Below are 20,244 nucleotides of genomic sequence, written 5' to 3'. Positions count from 1 at the left end.
TGGGGATGTGACTCAGCGATTAAACACCCCTGGGTTCAATACCCAGGACCAAAAAAAAAAAAAAAAATTTAAATCCCTACCTCATCATTTTGTCTGAATTAAATATTTAAATATAAAAATAAAACTAAAAAGTTCTACAAGAAAATCCTGATGCATATTTTCATAATCCTTTCTATGTAAAAGGTTTTTCTAAATATGAAAAAAATAAGTGAACAAAAAATGGATTGGATTACTTAAAAATTGAACACTTGGACACAAAACAAGTTTCCAAGGTTTACTTACAAAATGCAAATTATTTGCTGCCAATATTACCTAGGTTTCATAGCCTAAATATATTAAAAGTTTATGTAAATTAGAAAAAAAAACAATAGAAAAACCACCAAAAGGCAGGAATGTGGTATTTATAAAAGAACAACAGATGATAATTAATACCTGGAGGGAAAAAAGGTTCAACTTCACAAAGAGTCAAGAAAAGGAATAGGAGAATTATATGCCATTTTTTATCTAGTAAGTTACAACTTTTTTAAAGGTTGAAGTCCATATTTAAACCATGTCAATAGGTAAATATAAACTTACTTTATATGGGGAATTAAAAACTGGTACAACATTGGAGATGGGGATGGTTTAATATATATATTTCAAATATCTCAAAAGTATTCAACTCTCAATGCCCAACAACTTTACTTCTAGGAATGAATCCTAAGGCAGAAAAAATTTATAAAATGGTAGAGGCATTGAGACTTTATATAACATTATTTGTGACACCAAGAAAGTAGAAAGGACTTAAACATACAACCATAAAGAATCAGCTAAATAAATCATCGGTACCTGAACAATTTTGATGAAGAAGAAGATTGATATGAAAAGATATTAATTACACTTTGTTATATGGGGAAAGAGGTAAAGAACATCCAATAATGATCTGGGGAGAAAAAAACAATGAATATATGTGTGCAAATTCATTAAAAACGTTTTTCTCAGACAGTCACTAAAATGTTAACAGTAGTTCTCTCCACATATGGACATTACAGGTATCTTGTGTTTTCTTGGCCAATCTTGATTTTATAAAATTTTCCATCATCAACATGCACAACCTGCACAATAACTATCAAAATACTAACAATCATAGTAATAAGGTGCTAAAATGATTGAGTTTTTCTTCTTTCAAAGAGCTAGTTCTTTTTCTCCTTAGCATGGAAGGAACTGCTACGGTTCCCATTAATGAAAAAAGACATGGCTTGCCATCACCCTGAGGGACACTGTCAGTGGAATGATTACAGCTGCTATGACAACAAGGGGAGGATGTGATGTCACATAATGATCCAGTGACTTCGACGTTCCTGTCCCAATGCAGAGCTTTTGATGCTAGCTGGAAATCCAACAGAGACCTCATTAAGGGCATCTGTTCAGTAATTACTACAAGTTTCCCCTCATCACGCATACAACTCTGAAAACAGTCCCAGCACAGAACTCCGATGCCTGAGTCACTGAGGGCCCTTAATCTTCCACTTCTGTAGAGCTCAGACTGACAGCCACCAGAGAAGCAGGGTCAAGTTTCAGCACAGGCAGGAAAGGCAACCTTGATCAACAGAGACCAGGAGGGAAAAGGCGGAGGACTTAAACTGAAGCTAAGATAAACTAAAGCCTCAAGGTGTTTAACTAAGGTATTCCATATTGCATTTCCTTGGCACATTTAGATATTTTCATTTCCATCAGAGAAAATTTAATATGCCTCTAACCTATCACAAAAAAGGGCAAATAGCAGTGACTGCACAGCCAGCCAGAGAATCCATTGCAATAGCCGAATGCATAATAAATTCTCCTTCAATGAAAATGAAATCCCAAGACCCTCCTCGCACAGCACTAGCACAGAGCTCTGCATGGAGGAGAAGCAGGTTGCTGTGGTGCAGGGAGCCAGACAGAGATGGCTTCCAGCCCCAGCCCTATTATTTAATCTCCGAGCCTCAGGCTCCTGACCTATAAACTGAGAATAATAATGCATCAAAAAGTTTGTTGAAAATTAAACATAAAGCTCTGAGCCTAGTATCTAGAACTTCAAAAAAAAGTTAGTTCTTCCATATGTGTGTGTGTGTGTGTGTGTGTGTGTGAAATATGAAGAGGTCAGTGAATTAACTGGTTCCTTATTAAATCTTAACTGGACCAATGCAAAAGTTTCCTACCTGCTCCCTGGTCTCTCTAAGATTCATATTCATTCATTCTCTCTCTCTCTCTCTCTCTCTCTCTCTCTCTCTCTCTCTCTCTCTCTCTCTCTTCTCTCTCTCTCCCCCTCACCCTCCACCCACCCCCTACTCCTACTGCTAACCATTATCATGCTAACATACCATTCTGTTCTTATGCATGGTATGCTTCTATCTAGAATATTCCCCAAATTCTCCCTTATCCATTGCATCTCCAACCTCATCCAGCTCAGTGGTTTCTAAACAAGATTGCACTTCAAAATGAGCTTTCTAAAAATGTGCATGCCTGGGCCCCATCCTAGAGCTATGGAATTAGAATCTCTAGTGCATGTAGTCCAGAAGTCTTTAACAAGATCCCTATTTGGTTCTAATGCAGCCAGCTGCAGTATTTGAGATGTAACTGGTTCCTCCCTCTTTAAAACTCAGTTCAAGAACTCTCCTACATCACTGGTAGGATTGTAAATGGTGCTTTTTTTTTTAATGTTATTTCCTTTCCCCAAGTACACACATATTCCATATTCAAGTATTGAAAATGCCCATTAATTTACTATAGCAGCAATTTGAAAACTGTCATAGCATTTGCTACAAATTTGGGCCCTTCCCTGTTTTACTGTGGAACAAAGTACAGCACTTGGGCTGACTTAATCAACCTCTTCCACGGTGAGCCCCACCAGGGAATCCTCTGGCATTCCTCCTGCCTTGCCTCCTGTACTCTGTACAGCTTGGTAATGGTGGGGTCGCAGGCCTTCTCCAGTTCTTTCTGCTGATGTTCAAGTTCTCCCTTCTCTGCAGTCGGATTCTTATCTAGCCTGTTGATGATCTCATTACATTTGTCAAGAATCTTCTGTTTGTCCTCACCATTTATCTTGCCTTGAAGTCGCTCATCTCCAACAGTTGCTTTCATGTTGAATGCATAGGACTCCAGTGAATTCTTGGATGACACCTTGTCCCTATGCTTTTCATCTTTAGCTTTGTACTTTGCAGCTTCCTGGACCATGTGCTCAATGTCCTCCTTGCTCAAGCAGCCTTTGTTGTTAGTGATGGTAATCTTCTTCTCTTTTTGTGTACCCTTGTCTACGGCAGAGACATTGGGGATGCCATTGGCATCAATGTCAAAAGTGACATTGTAAATGGTGCTTTTAAAAACTGCCTGGCAGTTCCTTGAAAGTTACACATTAAGCCAGGTGTGGTGGTGCATGCCTATAATCCCAGTGCCTTGGGAGGCTGAGGCAGGAGGATCACAAGTTCAAGGCCAGCCTAAGCCATTTAGTGAGGCCTTAAACAACTTAGCAAGACCCTGTCTCAAAAAAAATTTTTTTAAATATAAAAGGAGCTGGGGATGTTGCTCAGTGTTTAAGCACTCCTGGGTTCAATTCCCAGTACCAAAAAAAAAAAAGTTACCCATGAATTTACCATACAATGCAGCAGTTTCACTCCTAGGAATCTACCCAAGAGACTGAACACATACAACACATACATCCACACAAGCTTATACAAAAATTTTATAGCAGCACTATTCATAATAGCCAAAACCTGGAAACAACCAGTGTCCATCAAATGGTGAATAGATAAGTAAATGTATATATCCATTTATTGGAATACTATTCAAATAAAACAGAATGAAGCACATACACCTGGTGATTGCACAACTCTGGAAATTTTTTTAAAATGTTGAATTGCAATCTTTAAAATGGGTGAATTGTATGACATGTAAATTATATCTCAATAAAACCGAAAGATGGGAAAGGAAAAGGAAAAAAGAAATGGGAAGGAAGAAAGAGGAATTGGAGGGCTGGGGGAGGCATGGAATGGAAAAGAAGGGAAAGCAAAGGAGAGAAAAACAGCAAGAGTAGAAAAACCTGAGTCCAAGCTTGTGTAAACTCCTACAGGAAGTTCCGCCTTCCCACCCCTGAGTTATCCTCACCCTTTACAAATTCCTGAAACAGCACTCGGCCTGGGCATGGTACTCTTCAATGTCAAGTCTCCCCACAAGCCCACACACTGCTCAAGGCTGAGAGAAATTGTCTAATGCCTCCCTATATTTGCAGGGCAGTGCGCAGGCACAGAGAAGGGAAAGGAAGGAGTGGCCTTCTGAGTTGTCAGTTGAAATAAACTGTAAAAAACAGGTCCTAAGAATTTGATATTCAGTTCTCCTCCCTCAGGCCAAGTCACAAAGCCTCTCATTGGAATGCTAAGAGGACATCCCAAAGGGCTTTGTATTTTTACCAAAGGCTTGTCCCACAGGTGTAAGAAGAGCCCTCTAACATCTCCCAGCATAGTTGGGCTTGCACACGACCAGCTTATGATACCCTAGATGCCCTTGTCTGCTTCCCTGGACAAGTACCTTACCTTCCCCACAGGAAAATGGGGATTTAAGTAAGCTAATGTTTACAAAGCTCAATTGCAGACAGAGAATAAGTATATATGATGTGTGTGTGTAAATGTTTGTATATAAAATAAGTGTGTGTGTATAAGCGGTGAGACACCACCACGCGTGCTGTGAAACAGATCAATTTCACCTGGCTCCTGAGCATTCAAGATTAGAGAAGGTGATGTGAGCATAGAGGATGTAGGCACGAGAGAGAGAGAGAGAGAGAGAGAGAGAGAGAGAGAGAGAGAGAGAGAGCGCTATGTAATCGGAAAAGGTCCATATATACTATGAAGTTTTTAAAAGCAAGTAATAGAACACATATGAGCCATATAAATAAAACTGTAATAGAATCACATGTGTGCCTACGATAGCATATTAACAGAGGGCATCTCTGGATAATGAGGGCTTTTTTTCTGAGTTCCTAAAATGAATATGGATCATTTTATAGGCAAATAAAATAAATAATGCTATGTTCATTTTGTTAAGAAATGAATTAAGTAATTAGGAAAATGAAGACAGCCTCCAGCCTCCAAGGACCACCTTCAACTCTGGCAGCCTGAAAGTTTGTCTGGTTTGCTCCAAAAAGAGAACTAATACTCAGAAGGATCCAGGAAGGCCCAGATACAGAGAGGAAAGTCAAACACACAGTAATAGCTAGTTATTACTGATAGCAACACCATTCATCTCTCACCCATTGACTTGCCACAGAAATGCCAGAGTCTGTTTATAAACACAAGTCTGATCAGGTTGCCTCTGCTTAAAATGGTTTGTTACCTTCTACTGCGCTTGGGGAAAAGACCCAAAGCTTGACTTCATAGTCAGTCTTGACTCTGACAACCTCTGCTCACCCCCCTAACCTCTTCCTCTACCCACCCAACAGCCCATTTCAGCCCTCTGGCCACAGGACCACAGAGGTCAGTGAATTAACTGGTCCCTTATTAAATCTTTTCTGGACCAATGCAAGTCTCCTGCCTGGTCCCTGGTCTCTCTAACTGTCTCTCCACCCCCTCTCTCCCCACTCCCCACTAACCCCCCACTCCTACTGCTAACCACTATCAAGCTAACATACCATGCTGTTCTTATACATAGTATGTCTTTGTCTAGAATGTTCCCCAATTTCTCCCCTGTCCATTGCATCTCCAACCTCATCCAGCTCAGTGGTTTCTAAATAAGACTGCACTTCAAAATGAGCTTTCTAAAAACTGTGCATGCCTGGGCCTCATCTTAGAGTTATGGAATCAGAATCTCTAGGGCATGTGGTCCCTCCCAACTCCTCTCCCACAACCTTTAGCAAGGAAGCCCACCGCAACCTCAGGCAGGTTTAGTCCCTCTCCTGGGCACTCCCACAGCACCTGGGCTTTTCCATCTGAAGACAGCATTTACCACCACCGTCTAAGACCACGCTGGATTACAAACGCCAGGACATCACACTGGTCTGTTTTGTAACCCAGGTGCCTAACACAAAGCTGCCTCAAGGTGGCTCTTCACAAAGACAGATTATGTGAGTGACAGCAACCCAGGGGGCAGGCAGGACTGGCAGGGGAACTGCCAAGGAGGAACCCAGATAAAAGCAAAATCAGAGTTAGGGGAAGCCAAGGAGCCCTACCTGGGAAGGAGGACATGATCCTGCAAGCAAGGGGAGCTTTTTAGCAAGAGGGCAGCAGGATCAGAAGCTCTGAAGGATTTGAATACTAATTAGATGAGGTGGATGGAGGTGGGGACACAGGAAAAGGAAGGTGAGAGGGTCCCCAGATTTCTAGTTCCAATGCCTGAGCTTTCTCAGAACTGTAGAAACTAGGTTTGAGTCACTGTTCTGAAACAAGTCGCTACGACTTCTTGGAACTCCAGTTTCACTTGGCCATTCCCTAAACCCTTCTCACTCTGGGAAAGCCTGGGTGGTCATCAGGACTCAAAACACACCCCCTTCAGGGAGTGACAGCAGCAACTAGTTCATTTTATATCTGTAGAATGGAGCTAATCACAATGATCTTGCACAGTTTTTGATAGAATCAGCCGAGTTGATATTTGGGAAAGTACGTCACAAGTGATAAAGACTCGTGATCGCCATCATCAACATGAGGGCATCTTGCATAAGTGCATAATCACCCTCCCTTCCCAGCAAAAAAGGCAGCCTCCTTGAAGGACTCACTAAGAGCAGGTTTATGGTCTTACACAACTGAACTAAATTCTGCATCTTTTAAGTTTCTCTATCTCACGCAGTTGGCCTCAAGAATGACCCAGATGAGAAAGACAGAAAGAAAATACATCTTGTTGGAAAATGGGTTTCCCTGGGGCTCAGCAGATGGCTAGGATGGAGTTCAGCTCAGAAATCCTGCTGCTTTGCTTCTTCAAAGACACTGGAATCCCCTTTGATACTTATTGACTTGACAAAATTTGGAAATCTAAAGTAACTTCCAACTGTTAAAGAAAGATGAGTCATTAGATTCAGTGGGCCTTTCTTGGAAACTGTAAACTAATGCCTTTAAAATAGAAATCCATCCACTTTCCCACTCACTGCCTAAATCCTATTGTGTTGATCTGGGTTCCCTGGGCCCGGAGTGAAGTAAAAAAATGCTAGCTTTTTCCTGGAGCCTGTCAGAGACCAAAGCCTCCCCAGGGCTGGAGGGGTCCCATATTTTGTGATTACAGGGCAATCATCAGGCCAGTTGAGATACCTTCAGGTTTGGCATAAACTATGGAGGGAGAAAAGGAGGGAAAAGAAACTGATATTTTATAGTCACCTACAATGGTCTCCTTACTGCACCATATGTCATCTGATAGGTAGACCATGTGTAGAAATGTAGATAGCATGTGTATCTTTTAGAGGCATTAGCATATGTAGATATTATTCCTACTTTACAAGATTAGGAAACAAGATTGGGAAAGGTTAAAAAAAAGTGGTCAGATATCTTGTAAATGGTGAACATCTGAACTCAGCAATTCAACTTCTGGATTGCTCAAAAATAAAAAAGGAATATTTTTCCTACGACATACACCACCATAATTTTTTGAGAGATTTCCAAGAACCAAGCATCTGAGCAGACCCAAAACTGCATTCCAACCAAACACATACACACACACACACACACACACACACACACACACACACATGTACCCAGTGAAACCAGGACAGAGCCCTGGAGCTGAACTGCAATGGAAACCCTCACTCATTAGTAGGACTTTGGAAAAGTCACTTCCATATCTAATTTCAACTTGTGAAAACTGAATTAGACCATCTCTTAAAAGCCCTCGAATGCGTGCTGGTGATCACGAAGCATATCCTTCTTTTATCTCTTTCTCCAAGCACATGGAATCCTACCTGTGCCACTTTACAGGGTTATCAAGAGAGGAAACAGAGCCAGCATTTTGGAGAAGCACAAGGGCAGGAGTCAGTGTGTCAATTAACATGACTTGCCCTCAAAAGAAAGCAACTCTGACAGCAGTATGTGTGCTCTAATCCTCATGGACAGAGCTACTGGAAGTTGGTTTGCACCCTCATCCAGCAGCTTCTGCCCTTTGCCACGTGCAAACCAACTTCCAGCAGCTCTGTCTCAAGCCCACGTAGGGCCCCTCAGGGAAGCACTGGTTCTCAGGCCAAGATCCCACCACACTCCAGAGCTTGCCTGCCAGCTGCACAGGAAGTGCCAACCGGCTCTCCCCAAAGCAGCTGGCACCAATTACCCAGACCCAGCTGGAAGCACTTGGCTGAGGAGAGGCAAGCCTCCAGATCTCTGGCCTGGTCGGAAATCCTACCCCAAAACAAAGACAGCCTTGCAGCCACACCAGCACTTGACATAAGTGCTGGTCGGGGGCTGTGGGAGGCAGCCAGTGGCAGGCTGGTGAACACCATCCAGAAAAGCAGCTGCAGGTCTGGGAGTTTTGCCCGCTCCCTGATTTCAGAGCTTCTCCATCTTCACAACCAACAGCTACCAATTACCAGGCACCTAGAGCAAGCTGGGTTCCTACATCCCTCGCCCTGTTGAATCCTCCAACAACACATCAAAGTAGGAATTATTATTACCATTACTGATAAGAGGCCTGAGACTCAAAGAGGTGAATGATCTTTCCCACAGCCATAGGGACAGGAAGTGCAAGAGCTGGATCGAGAGCCCAAGTCTTCAGCATGGCTTTTCTCTCTACCTGGCAGCCCAGCCTAGGAGAGCTCACCATCCAACGAGGGCCTGGCAGTTAGGGACTCACTTTGCAAAACTATCACATTTGACACGTCCTAAAAAATGATCAGCTGGTTGAGGGAATATGGGTACGTGGAGGCCCATCAAGAATCCAACATATTGCAAGATCAGAAAACCAGCACCCCAGGACACAAAAGTGAATGCCTTTCAGCAGGAAATGCCAATATTGAACAACAAAAACCATAAAACCAAGGTCATCCTTACAGCTTTTCAAGAAACAGTACAAATGGGTATCTAAAGAAGCAGAACTGAGCTGGTTATTATTGTTATGCTGATATTAATATATTGTTATTATATTTTATGTTCATGTATTATGATGAAGAAGTGATAATGAAAATATTATTATAACAGCTACCTAAAACTTACTGTCCCAGGTGCAGTTTCAAGTGCTTGATATGTATCAATCCATTTAATCCTCCAACACCCTAGGAGGTAGGTATTATAATTATCTCCATTTTACAGATGAGCATGTTAGATGCAGAGAGACTAAGTAACTTGTCCAAGATCACACAGCTAATAAACTGTGAAGTCAAAATTCAAACCAAAATGGTCAAGCTCCAGATTCCATGCTCTTAACTTCACATTCTGCCTCTTAGACCCAGCAAGTATTCACTGAGCTGAAGCCAGGCTCCCTGCTGCTATGGATCTTATCTGTTATTACATGTATTCTTCCTAACTACCAAGTCTACCAATGTGAATTAAAGTCATAAAGGTTCCACGCCACATTTGAATGGAGTTAAGCTCACACCCAAGCAGGAACACTTGGAAATCTCCACCTAGCTCCTCATTCCTGCTGGTCATTAGCATCACTAGAAAGCCCAGACAGCTACACAGTGACTTGTCCTTGGTCCTTCCTTAAGTCTAACTCAGTGGTGACCAAACATCACTGTGAGTATTAAAAAAAAAAAAACAAAACAAAACAAAAAAAAACAGTGCAAAGTTGTCTACAGAAAACTTAGTGTGCTTACTTCAAGAATAATTCTCAGCCGGGCACAGTGGTGCACACCTGTAATCCCAGCAGCCCAGGAGGCTGAGGCAGGAGGATCATGAGTTCAAAGCCAGCTTCAGAAACTTAACAAGACTCTAAGAAACTCAGTGAGACCCTGTCTCTAAAAAAAATACAAAAAAGGGCTAGGGATGTGGTTCAGTGGTTAAGTGCCCCTGAGTTCAATCCCTGGTACCAAAAAAAGAAAAAGATTAATTTTGACTCTGAGCTTATCATTAGTCCTACATGCAATTTGTTTCCCTTTTGTTCCAAATTCTGCAAAGATTCTTCACCAGAAGTTCCTTTACACCCTATGTGGCTGTTCGCACACCCTTCCAACTCTGAGAAACCTAGGGGTCATCAGGACTCAAAGCCCACCTCTTCAGGAGATTTTCCTACCCAACCAGTTCATTTATAAATGGAGAAACTGAGGCCCATGTTAAGTGACTTACTCAGCATTAGAAAGCAAGTAAGAGCTAACCCCGTCTATGGACTCTGAGTCCAGTGTGGGTCTTCCTCATACAGCTACACTGTTTTTTTCCTCATGGTCCGTAGCCCTGCCCTTCCCCAGTATCTAGTTCAGTGCTAAATGCAGCCAATGTTTGTTGACTTGCCAATAACTCTAGCTAGCAATTCTGGAGGCCCAGGATGTGCCAGGCCCTGTACTAAAAGCTAGAGTTACATTTTGATGTTCATGGACCCTAAACGTGTTTGCCATTGTGGACTCCTTCCTCCATTAAAAAAAAAAAATCATTTCTACAATTTTAAAATATATTTTAGAATTGCATTAGTATGAAGAAAAATATATTAATATCATAAATTTTTACTTTTTTCTGGTAAAAACACTAAACATGAGATCTACCCATTTAAAATAATCTTTACATGTACATAGATACAATGCTTCATAGCAGAACTCTAGAACTTATTCATCTTGCTTGACTAAAACTTTATAAATAGATATTTAGCTTCAATATCCTTTCTGATTTTAAAAGAAATTAAATATTTGCATAGGCTCCTAAAAATTTCGTGTGCTGAACACTTTGCCTATTGTGCCCAGTGAATATGTCAGCCCTCACTTGCATGACCTCATTTAATTTCCCATTCCAGCAAGGTAGATGCCAGTTATTATGTCTTAGGAAAGCCGTACCAGTTGTACGGCTTAGGAAACTTGACTTTAATCCTGAAATGCCAGATGTCTGATATCACAAGCAAAAGAAGACAGGATTCAGGATTGGAACCTTGAGTGGCTCACTCCAGACAGTGATGGTTACAGTCTGGACTCTACCAAGTCCAGTTTTGGCCCCTCTTCCTGCTGTGTCCCCATCCAGATCCCCAAGTCAGGCTCAGGATTGTCAGACCTGCAATGTTGTTCTCACCACCATCCCCAACGTCCCCATGGTGCCAGGTGGACTCTGCCCAGGTCCCTGGAGCCCAGAAAGACATGACAGCCATATAAGATGGCTCAGGAAGGCCCATTAACCCATGCAAGGCCAAGAGGGTGCCCAGAGCACACTTTGCTCTTATTCCCATCTAGTGTCAAGGCCAGCATAGTTGTACAGGGCGTCCTGACTGCCTGTCCCAGAGTGCACCCACAGATCCTCAGGATCACACAGTGACCCTCATTCCTTATACTTCCCTCGCCGTGGCTCACCTTCCAGGATGGTATCATTAGTCCCATTTGTTCCAAGAAGAAAAGTGTGCCTCAGAGAAATTAAAAGACTTGCCTAGTGGGCATCACAACCCCAGAACCCAGGGCTTTTCTTGACAATACCACCTCTCAGCTGACCCACACCCCTAAAACCATGCACTCTGATGGCTGTTGACAATCACCACCCCACAGTGAGAACCTCATTCTTCAAATTGAAGACACGATTCCTTTTGCTGGAAATGCAGATGCCATGATACGGGGTGGTACACCACTATTAACTTTGCACTACTGGCAAGAAGCATTTGAAGGGCAATTAGGACTCAACACAGAATTTTTTTTCATATATAACTGCACTCAATCCTCACCACAGCTTGATAGCTGAGCATCACACTCCCCATTTACATATGAAGAAACTGAGGCTAAGAGAGGTGAAGTGACTTTCCCAAGGTGCCCAATGAAGGGAAGCTAAGAGGCAGAGCAAGAATCCAAGCCCCAGTTTGCACACCTCCTCTCTCTGCACCCTGCTCCACCCAACTCTGGCTCCAGTCTTCCCAGGGATGTGAGGAAAGGGAAGGAATTAGGTCAGTGAATACCAGGAGGTATCTGTAGTGTACAGCAGCTTATCTGCAGTTTCACTCTCTGAAGCTTTTAGTTATCCACAGCCAACCACGGCCCCAAACTATCAAATGGAAAATTCCAGAAATAAGCCAATTGTAAGTTTTTAATTGCACCCTCTTCTGAGTAGCATGATGAAATCTTGCCATCCTACATGAGAGGTAAATCTTTTTTTCTCTAGCACATACCCACCATTATACATACAGTATAAATAAGATATTTGGGGAGAGGGAGACAATATTCACATACATTTTATCACAGTATATTGTTAAAATTGTTCTAGTTTATTATTAATTATTGTTAATATCTAATTGTGCCTAATTTATAAAGTACACTTTATCAAAAGTATGCATGTATAAGAAAAAACATAGCAGACATGGGGTCCCCTACAATCTGCAGTATCCTTTGTGAACAGAGGGCTCTGCTGTCACCTTAGCTCTCTGTTGGGTTCTTTGACCCCCATCGTTGTCTCCACCAGGCATACAAGGACCAAAGAAGGTCTTGCACCCACTTGGACAGACAAGACAACTCAGTCAGGAGTCCTCAGCCATATGCACCACGGGAGGTCAACATTATGCCTTCACTGAATGTGGGCCACACTCCCAGTGCTGGCACAAACCACCCTGGCCTCAGCCACCTACAGAGCCCTGCCAGCACCAGGTTCTCTCTAGGACAGCATTTGCCTTCAGGCCCTGGCAGGCCAAGGGTAACTGGGAACCCTCAGTTTCAATCCCTCCAGCCTTGGATTGCTATCTAGGGGCCCCTTGTTTTTCCTCCTCTGTGATAACTCAAAGAGAGAAACACAGGGCAGGGAGCCATTAATAGTTGCTACAGGAAACACACCCCCCTGTGAACAAGGCCTCTTCAGTAAAGGACAGGCCTAGAATTTCCCACACCACCACCACCATCTTTAAAGGAAGCAGCTTCTCTGTGACACACCCACCAGCTTCACATCCTCCAGCCTGTAGTTCTACCCATTTCACTGAATATCATCACTGAGAGGAGGGGGGAAAATGAAGGGCCCTCCCTGAGCCCCACTTGCACATCTGTAAAGTGAGAAATGAGGAGCATCCAAAGAGATCTGGTGAGGCCCACTTGGGGGATAGAGGGGTGACAAGAAAAGAGCACTATGCCCTTTTGCAGACCAACTTCATGGGGTGGAGGAGGAGGGTATCTGCATTTCAGACAACCTCAGAAAGAATCTGCATCCACTTAATACCAACCCTGATAGATATCCAAATGCCAGAAGACAAAGGAAGTTTGTCTGAAAAACAAGATTCTGCTTCACCATTCCCCCCCCCATTCACTTTATATTCAAAAGTTCGTTTGAACATGTACCTCCCCAGAGTCATATGGCCTCCATGACCATGGATCATGATAATTACTTGCCCATCACAAGTTCCTATACACAGAAGGCTCCCTGTTCGTGCTTTCTGCATGTGGCACATGTTCACCCGTTTCCAAGACCTCTTGACCACATGTCCACTTTGTGACCTGAGAGATTCATATACAGAGAACATAAAACCACTTGCCCTGGGACACAGGAGAGGGTGGGACAGAACCAGGGGCTGGGAGAGGCAGATTAACAAGCCTTGTTTTTTTTTTTTTTTTTTTTCCTGATCTCTTCCAGGGAAGGGACCCAGGACCTGCCCTGCCTAAGGCAGTGGTTCTACTTTCACTCCAGTCTGGGCTGGTTCAGCCCACCTGACAAACTCCTTCTCTTCGCGGAGATCATGGATTGTCCCAGGCTGGGCAGAAATGACTCTCACTGAGGGAGGCAGTATGGTGTGGAGCAAACCATGGTGGACACGTCAGGGCAGATATGGTTTGACCCCAACTCTGTCACTTCCTTCTTACGTGACTTCTGGCAAATTACGTCCTCTCAGAAGCTTAGGAGTTTCTTCTCCTAAAATAGGAGTCATAGCAGCTACCTTTCAGGGTTGTTGTGGAAGGTGTGGAACAAACTGCTGAAGCCCCAAGTCAGAGCCTAGACCACACCCACAGCTATTCTTCCCAGGAAGAGGCACCTGTTCCCAGGGCAGCCTTGGCCAAGAGTCCCCAGAGTGCCTGCAGCTAGGGCATACAGGGGTTCAGGGGTCCCAGGCTTCCTTGCCAGAAGGAACCTCATAGAATTGTTCCATGGGATGCGACTGGTGTTTGGGATGGTTCCTTGCTGTGTAGGGATGTACTTGCTGCAGAATGTTTAACTCCTCTGTCCCCTGCTCACTGTCTGTAGAGTCTGTCCCCCAGGCCTCCAGCATGACCACTACTAAAAGGGTCCTGCATGTATCCAAACATCCCCAGTCCTGAGGGAGAACCATAAGATGAAGGCTGCTTCATACCCAATCAGAACCAAAAGAGAATGCCTGCCCTCAGCCCAGAATGTGCCTTCAACAGGAGCCCCCCCCCGCCCAAGGAGAATTTGTGACCACAGCTGGCTCACATCTCCCTTCCCGCAGAGTCCCCATGGTCCCCACTGTTCCTCACAGGACTCCCCATATAATAATTTCTCAAATCTCCATTGTCATACCATATGCACTCCTTTAGTAAAGTCCTTTGATCTACAAGGTTTTCAAATTAACGTCCTAGATTGCCACCCTAAAAGAGGAGGTGATTCCCTAATAAGAGAAGATCAGACACCTGAGAAAAGAGAGCTGGACCTCTTTGGGATTCTTCTCCCACATGGTAGAAGGGACACTATCTGCCTACTCCATCCTACTGAAATGCACCATGAGCTGGCATCTACAAGTGTGGGCTACAAGCTATCTGCCTATTTTCTAAGCAATCCTACCACACACTGATGTTGCAAGGGTATGAGAGCTCCTGCTTGGAAGAAATGTTTGTAAAACACATGATAGACAGCACTTGCAAATGTTAATGTATGTATATATAAATTTATATACATGTATATATATAGAGACATATGTACCTGTGTTATAATGCGCACTATTAATGTAATAATTATATGATTAACATAGAATATTAAAGTAGTTAACAGGTACTATTTATAATTACATGGTATATAAATTTAATGCATCAGTTATATGCATGGTATATATACATATATACACACATACGTGCACACACACACACACTAAGAGTGCTCAAAAGTTAATAAAAGTTTTTCCCTGGAGGAAAGACACAAAGAAAATTTTACAAAAGAAGTAAAATAACTTGTGAATTGAGATACCACCTTCCACCTCTCAAACTAGAAACTTTTTTTTAAAACAATAGCCTTGGATATTCATGAGAGTGTGACACATGGCTGATAGAGTGTGAACTGGAAAGCCTTTCCAAAGGGCAGCTGAGCAATATGTTTTAAAGTTCCCAAAGTATGCATGTTCTTGAACAAAGCAATCATACTCTGTACAAGTTCATCCTTAAAAAATTGGGGGCTGGGGATGTGGCTCAAGCCGTAGCACGCTCAGCTGGCATGCACACGGCGCTGTGTTCAATCCTCAGCAGCACATACAAAAAGAATAAAGATGTTGTGTCCGCCAAAAACTAAAAAATAAATATTAAAAAATTCTCTCTCTCTCTCTCTCTCTCTCTCTCTCTCTCTCTCTCTCTCTCTCTAAAAAAAAAAAAATGGGCTGGGTTTGTGGCTCAGTGGTAGAGTGCTCTCCTTGCACCTATGAGGCACTGGGTTCAATTCTCAGCACCACAAATAAACAAATGATTAAAATAAAGGTCCATCAATAACTAAAAAAAAAAAAAAAACTGGGGTTGTGGCTCAGTGGTAGAGTGCTCACCTAGCTCATGCGGGCCCTGGGTTCGATCCTCAGCACCACATAAAAATAAATAAATAGAATGAAGGTATTGTGTCCAACTACAACTAGAAGATGAATATTTAAAAAGAAAGTACTTAGGGATTTATTTTTATCATTGCTTGTTAATGATAAAAATTAAAAGCCTCAATAATCAAAAACAGGAGGTTGATTAAATATTTTATATATAGCACAAAACAAAGCTAATATTATTAAATAGCAGATTTCCAAACATTACAATTGCAGTTTCTTTAAAAATTTTTGTCTATGCAAAAATGTACTAGAAAGTACATATAAGAAATATTAACATTTGGCCTGATAAGATTTACAGGTGATTTTTTTAATAATCTGCATATTTTCTAAAATATCCATACTGGCCTAAATTTTCTAAAATGTCTCTTATTACAATAATTCTATTTTGTAATATGTTTATGTATGAACATATCACATCACCCCAAGAACACAAATTCCCTGAGTACAAGTCCTAAGTCTGATTTATCTTCATGACCTCCCCATTATGTTACTTTAGTGCCCTGAATACTTACAACAATTACTATTTATTTAATTTTTGCCTTGTGGAAAGCATTGTGCTAAATTGTATCTTTTAATACAGTGAAATTCAATAATCATTTGTTGAAGAAAGGAGGGGGAAAAAGGAGAACAGATAAAAAGAAGTGAATTAATAAATGCCCAGCAACCTGAAATGAGCTGGCAGCTATCTCAAATAGAAGTGACAAGATCACTTTTGGGTCCCTTTCTAACCACCAGGCCATACCAGTCTGCTAGACCATCCCTTCTAATGGTGAGGGACAGGATTAGGAGGAGGAGAACCATGCTATGATCCTGGATTTTAGGAAGCCACACTTTTTGCAGGATAAGATCTGGTGAGAACTAGTACTTTAAAAAAAAAAATCACTTCTGAAAGATTTCCAGCAGAGTCAAGAAAACCAATACTAACATGAAAATGACACTTTAAATAAATGCTTTTGACCTTGACAAAATGATCCCTGAGTGCCCACCATCATGTCTCCATTGGAGCAGAGAAAAAATAAATAAGCACAGGGTCATCTTTCATAATGCAATGAAGACCACAGGTGCCAAACCAATGCCAGGCAGGGTGTAAGTTATGGTGGAGTACCCCTCCCCACCAATGGGCAGTGTGCAGTGGATGTTCTTTCTGATGGGGATGGAGAGACCCGGAGGTAGCAAATGAGAGCAGATATTTGGAGGGCAGACAAGATTTCTCAATGCCAAGTTGGGGGAATGGCATTCCTGGCTGCAAGACAGTCAAGGCAAAGTCTCTAAGAGTCTCTAAGATGTGGGGCTGGACTTGTAGCTCAATGGCAGAGTGCTTGTCTCACACAAGTAAGGCCCTGGGTTTGATCCTCAGCACCACATTAAAAAAAAAAACGATAAATAAAATGATGGTATTGTGTCCATCTACAACTAAATGCATATTTTTTAAAAGTCTAAGGGTTGAGATAGGGTATGTTTGGGGAAGGACATGTGTTGAGTCCATGCCCTAGAAACCTCGGGCCACTTCAGAACAAGCAAAACTGGCCCAGAAATGAGTTGCTCATCATCGGTCTCATTTTCCCCCAGCACTTTCCCACCACACCTCCAAGCAGGTGCAGCACACCAAAAAGCAAATTAACATGCTCCCCCATTTTCAAAGTCTCTGGAGTTCAGATCAGATTTAAAGCCACAGAAATCTGAGTGCTCCCAGAAATAGGAATGCAAGAGTACCTCCTAAGCACCTGTCCCTATGCTGCTGTTCTCCAAATGCTGACATCCACAGAGGAAACCTCCTGCCACTAACTGGGCCTCCCAGGTCTGCCCATCCCCAGAAAGAGGAAGACAGACACAAGACCTTGAGAAATTGTTTCAAAACAGTGGATGCATAAGACCAAGAAACACATCTTGGACAGATATCTTCAAATGCTCAGCCTCCAGAGGGTGAGCTCTGTGGTCCAGCTCCCTGAGGACAGGAACAGTTAGGGGGCAGAAAGAAAGCAGGAGCCACTGCGAGTTCGGAAGACTCCAACACTCGCCTCCAACATTCGGCTCAGGGACACCACAGCTTTTTCTCAAATATTTCAGTAACATGATATATTATCCCTCTCTCCCTGCCTGCATCCTGAGTCTCTCTCAGAGACTCTGAATGGGTTTCTTCTAAGTCTCTCCTCTCTCCTCTCTCTCTCCCCTGTGTCTTGGCATTTCTATCTCTAACCTGGTGCCTAAATGCCTAAATGTCTTTGCCATTCTGTCCCTGTGAGTCTCTTTGGTCACTGTCTTTCTGTCGCTTTTCTATCTTCCCTCCTTAGGTTTTCCTATCTCCATCATTCCATCTCTCTGTGTCCATCGCTGTCTGTATTCTTCCTCTTCTGGATTTTGTTATTCTATTCGCTGCAAGAAAATCGAGCAGTTCAGAGAAGTATGATCCTGAAAACTGGCTCCTGCGGGATGCAGGTTGATGGGTGCCTCATGGACAACCCCCGGCGCAGCTTCCTGTCAGTGGTTCCCAGGTGCTCCTGCCTGTCGTGCACAGTCCTGGCCCAGGCCGACCCATGATCCCTCCATACACTCCCCTGTTTAGATAGTGACCCTCACCACCACCGGAAAGGGTGTTTGCCTAAGCCAGGCGTCGGACAGGGGGGATGGAAAGTTCTCACCGATAGTAAAGCTGTAGCCATCGATGCTGAAAGTGGCGCTCCGGCATTTTTTGAAGCCCTCCTTTCTGTTGCTGGCGTCCGTCATGGCTCAGCCGTACGGGCAGGGTCCGCGCAGCTGGCCAGCTGCCTCCAGGGATCCCCACCGCTAAGCGCACGGCCCCGCGCCGGGCTCTCGCCGGCGTCCCCTCTCCCGGCGCGCCGCGCGCTGTCACGCGCAGACCCGCGCTAGTTGCTAGTAGAGCGCGCCGGCTGCAGGCACCGGGACCCAACGTCAACTAGTGCACCAGGCATACGGCTGAGTCAGCGAGCCATCGAAACAGCCCCATCGCTAACGGCCAGTTCCAGATACCAGGAGAGGAGAGTTACTAAGGCAAGGCGCAGCGCTCGGGGTGCCTGTGGACCCGGCGGGTGGGTGGGTGCCGGAGTCCCGCCTTTCCCGCTCTACTCCCTGGGAGCCGCTGAAGCCAGAGCGCTATAGGCACGTCTGTTTTCTATTTCAGCTTCGCCTTCCCCTCTCTGGAGGCTGGTGGGGTTTGAGGACCCAAGGGAATGGCTGAGATTTGGCGTCGTGCTTCTTCAAATATGTTTTCTCTGGCCAGAGAGCTCCCAAAAAGCACATCAACAGATGGAAAAGCAAACATCTTAGCCGTCAGATGCTGCCAAAGTTTACTCCAAACAAGGAAGTCCAGAAGATCGCCACGCCCACTTCCTCCCACAGCTGTCGCCAGAACTCCTCTGAAGCCCGGATAATACACGACTTCTCAACAGTCCCTGGCCAGAAGATGATTATCAAAGTAACCCATATTGGTGAACAAGCGTTTTCACCCGGAGGCTCTAAGATGTGCGATTCACAAGCGAGTTTTGAGTAGCTCCGTTCTTTCAAAGTTGGGTTTGCCAAACATGATAAGATTCCTGGCATATGCAGACCTGGGAAAGATCTTACCAATCTTGGAGCTAACGTTTTTATGACAGAAGAAGAAACTGAGTTTGAGAAGAGCTTGAGGAAGGTGCTTCAGCTAGAAAGTGGAGAGAGTGGAAGAGAAGTTTTACTTTATTGACCCCAAATCTGTTTTGCCTTTCTGAGTTAGGCAAGGCTTGAACAGGGGAAATCATTCCTGGCAGCCAGCAAGCAGCTACTGAAGATTTGCAGCCACAGTGCTCTGTGTTGGGTGCTGAGAAGGCGTCCGTTCTGGGTAACACAGGGAATGAAGGTGCTATGCCCAAGCTCTCTTGGGACTACAATTAATGTAACCTCATTGGGGGGGGGGGGTGGTATTTGACACAATAAACACTTGTCAATAAAACTCAAGCAGGTGTATGTCTACTTGATTCCAGTGAAGTTTAGAGGACAGTGATCTTCAAAGTCTAATAAATTAGAAAACCTCTCCAAACACACACACACACACACACACACACACACACACACAATTTCAGGAGACCCATAAAGTCCTAAAGCCCATATAAACCTAGGTTAATGTACATCTCAGAAATTTAGCCTTCTTCAATTCACCAAATATTTTTAAAGAAATTGATTTATTTTTTTTTAATGTCAGAGTGTAGTTGGTATTTCAGTTTCAAATTCCCTCATGGAAGACCCAGAACTACACAAGATAGTTTGATTAGGTTGGTGGCAAGACTGATTAATCATAAAGGCAATGGGTGCCATGAATATGGTGTCATGCAGAGTAGCCCTTCTCAACATGGGAGCCATGATGTAGTCCTTAGAGTATAAGGCTCATGTCTGGAACTAGTTACAATGCACATACAGACCTGGGTCTGGAATCTGGATCCACCG

General features: G+C 43.5%; 1 protein-coding gene across 4 annotated transcripts in view; it reads right to left on the bottom strand.

The window, feature by feature from the left end:
* PDE1C (phosphodiesterase 1C) overlaps positions 1 to 18,957 on the bottom strand; it is a 528,215-nt gene extending 509,258 nt beyond the window's left edge. For 2 of the 4 annotated variants that reach the window (XM_081287899.1, XM_081287904.1), the window contains exon 1: positions 18,450 to 18,957. In XM_081287899.1, the coding sequence (XP_081144025.1) occupies positions 18,450 to 18,534 (85 nt within the window). In that variant the 5' untranslated portion in view covers positions 18,535 to 18,957. The remainder of the gene's footprint in view (positions 1 to 18,449) is intronic. The other 2 variants (XM_081287900.1, XM_081287901.1) reach the window with 1 other exon arrangement.
* Positions 18,958 to 20,244: the final 1,287 nt, after the last annotated feature.

Source organism: Spermophilus citellus, assembly GCF_964194105.1.
Source record: "Spermophilus citellus genome assembly, chromosome: 3".
Lineage (NCBI taxonomy): Eukaryota > Metazoa > Chordata > Mammalia > Rodentia > Sciuridae > Spermophilus > Spermophilus citellus.
This window is presented reverse-complemented; position numbering and strand designations above follow the sequence as displayed.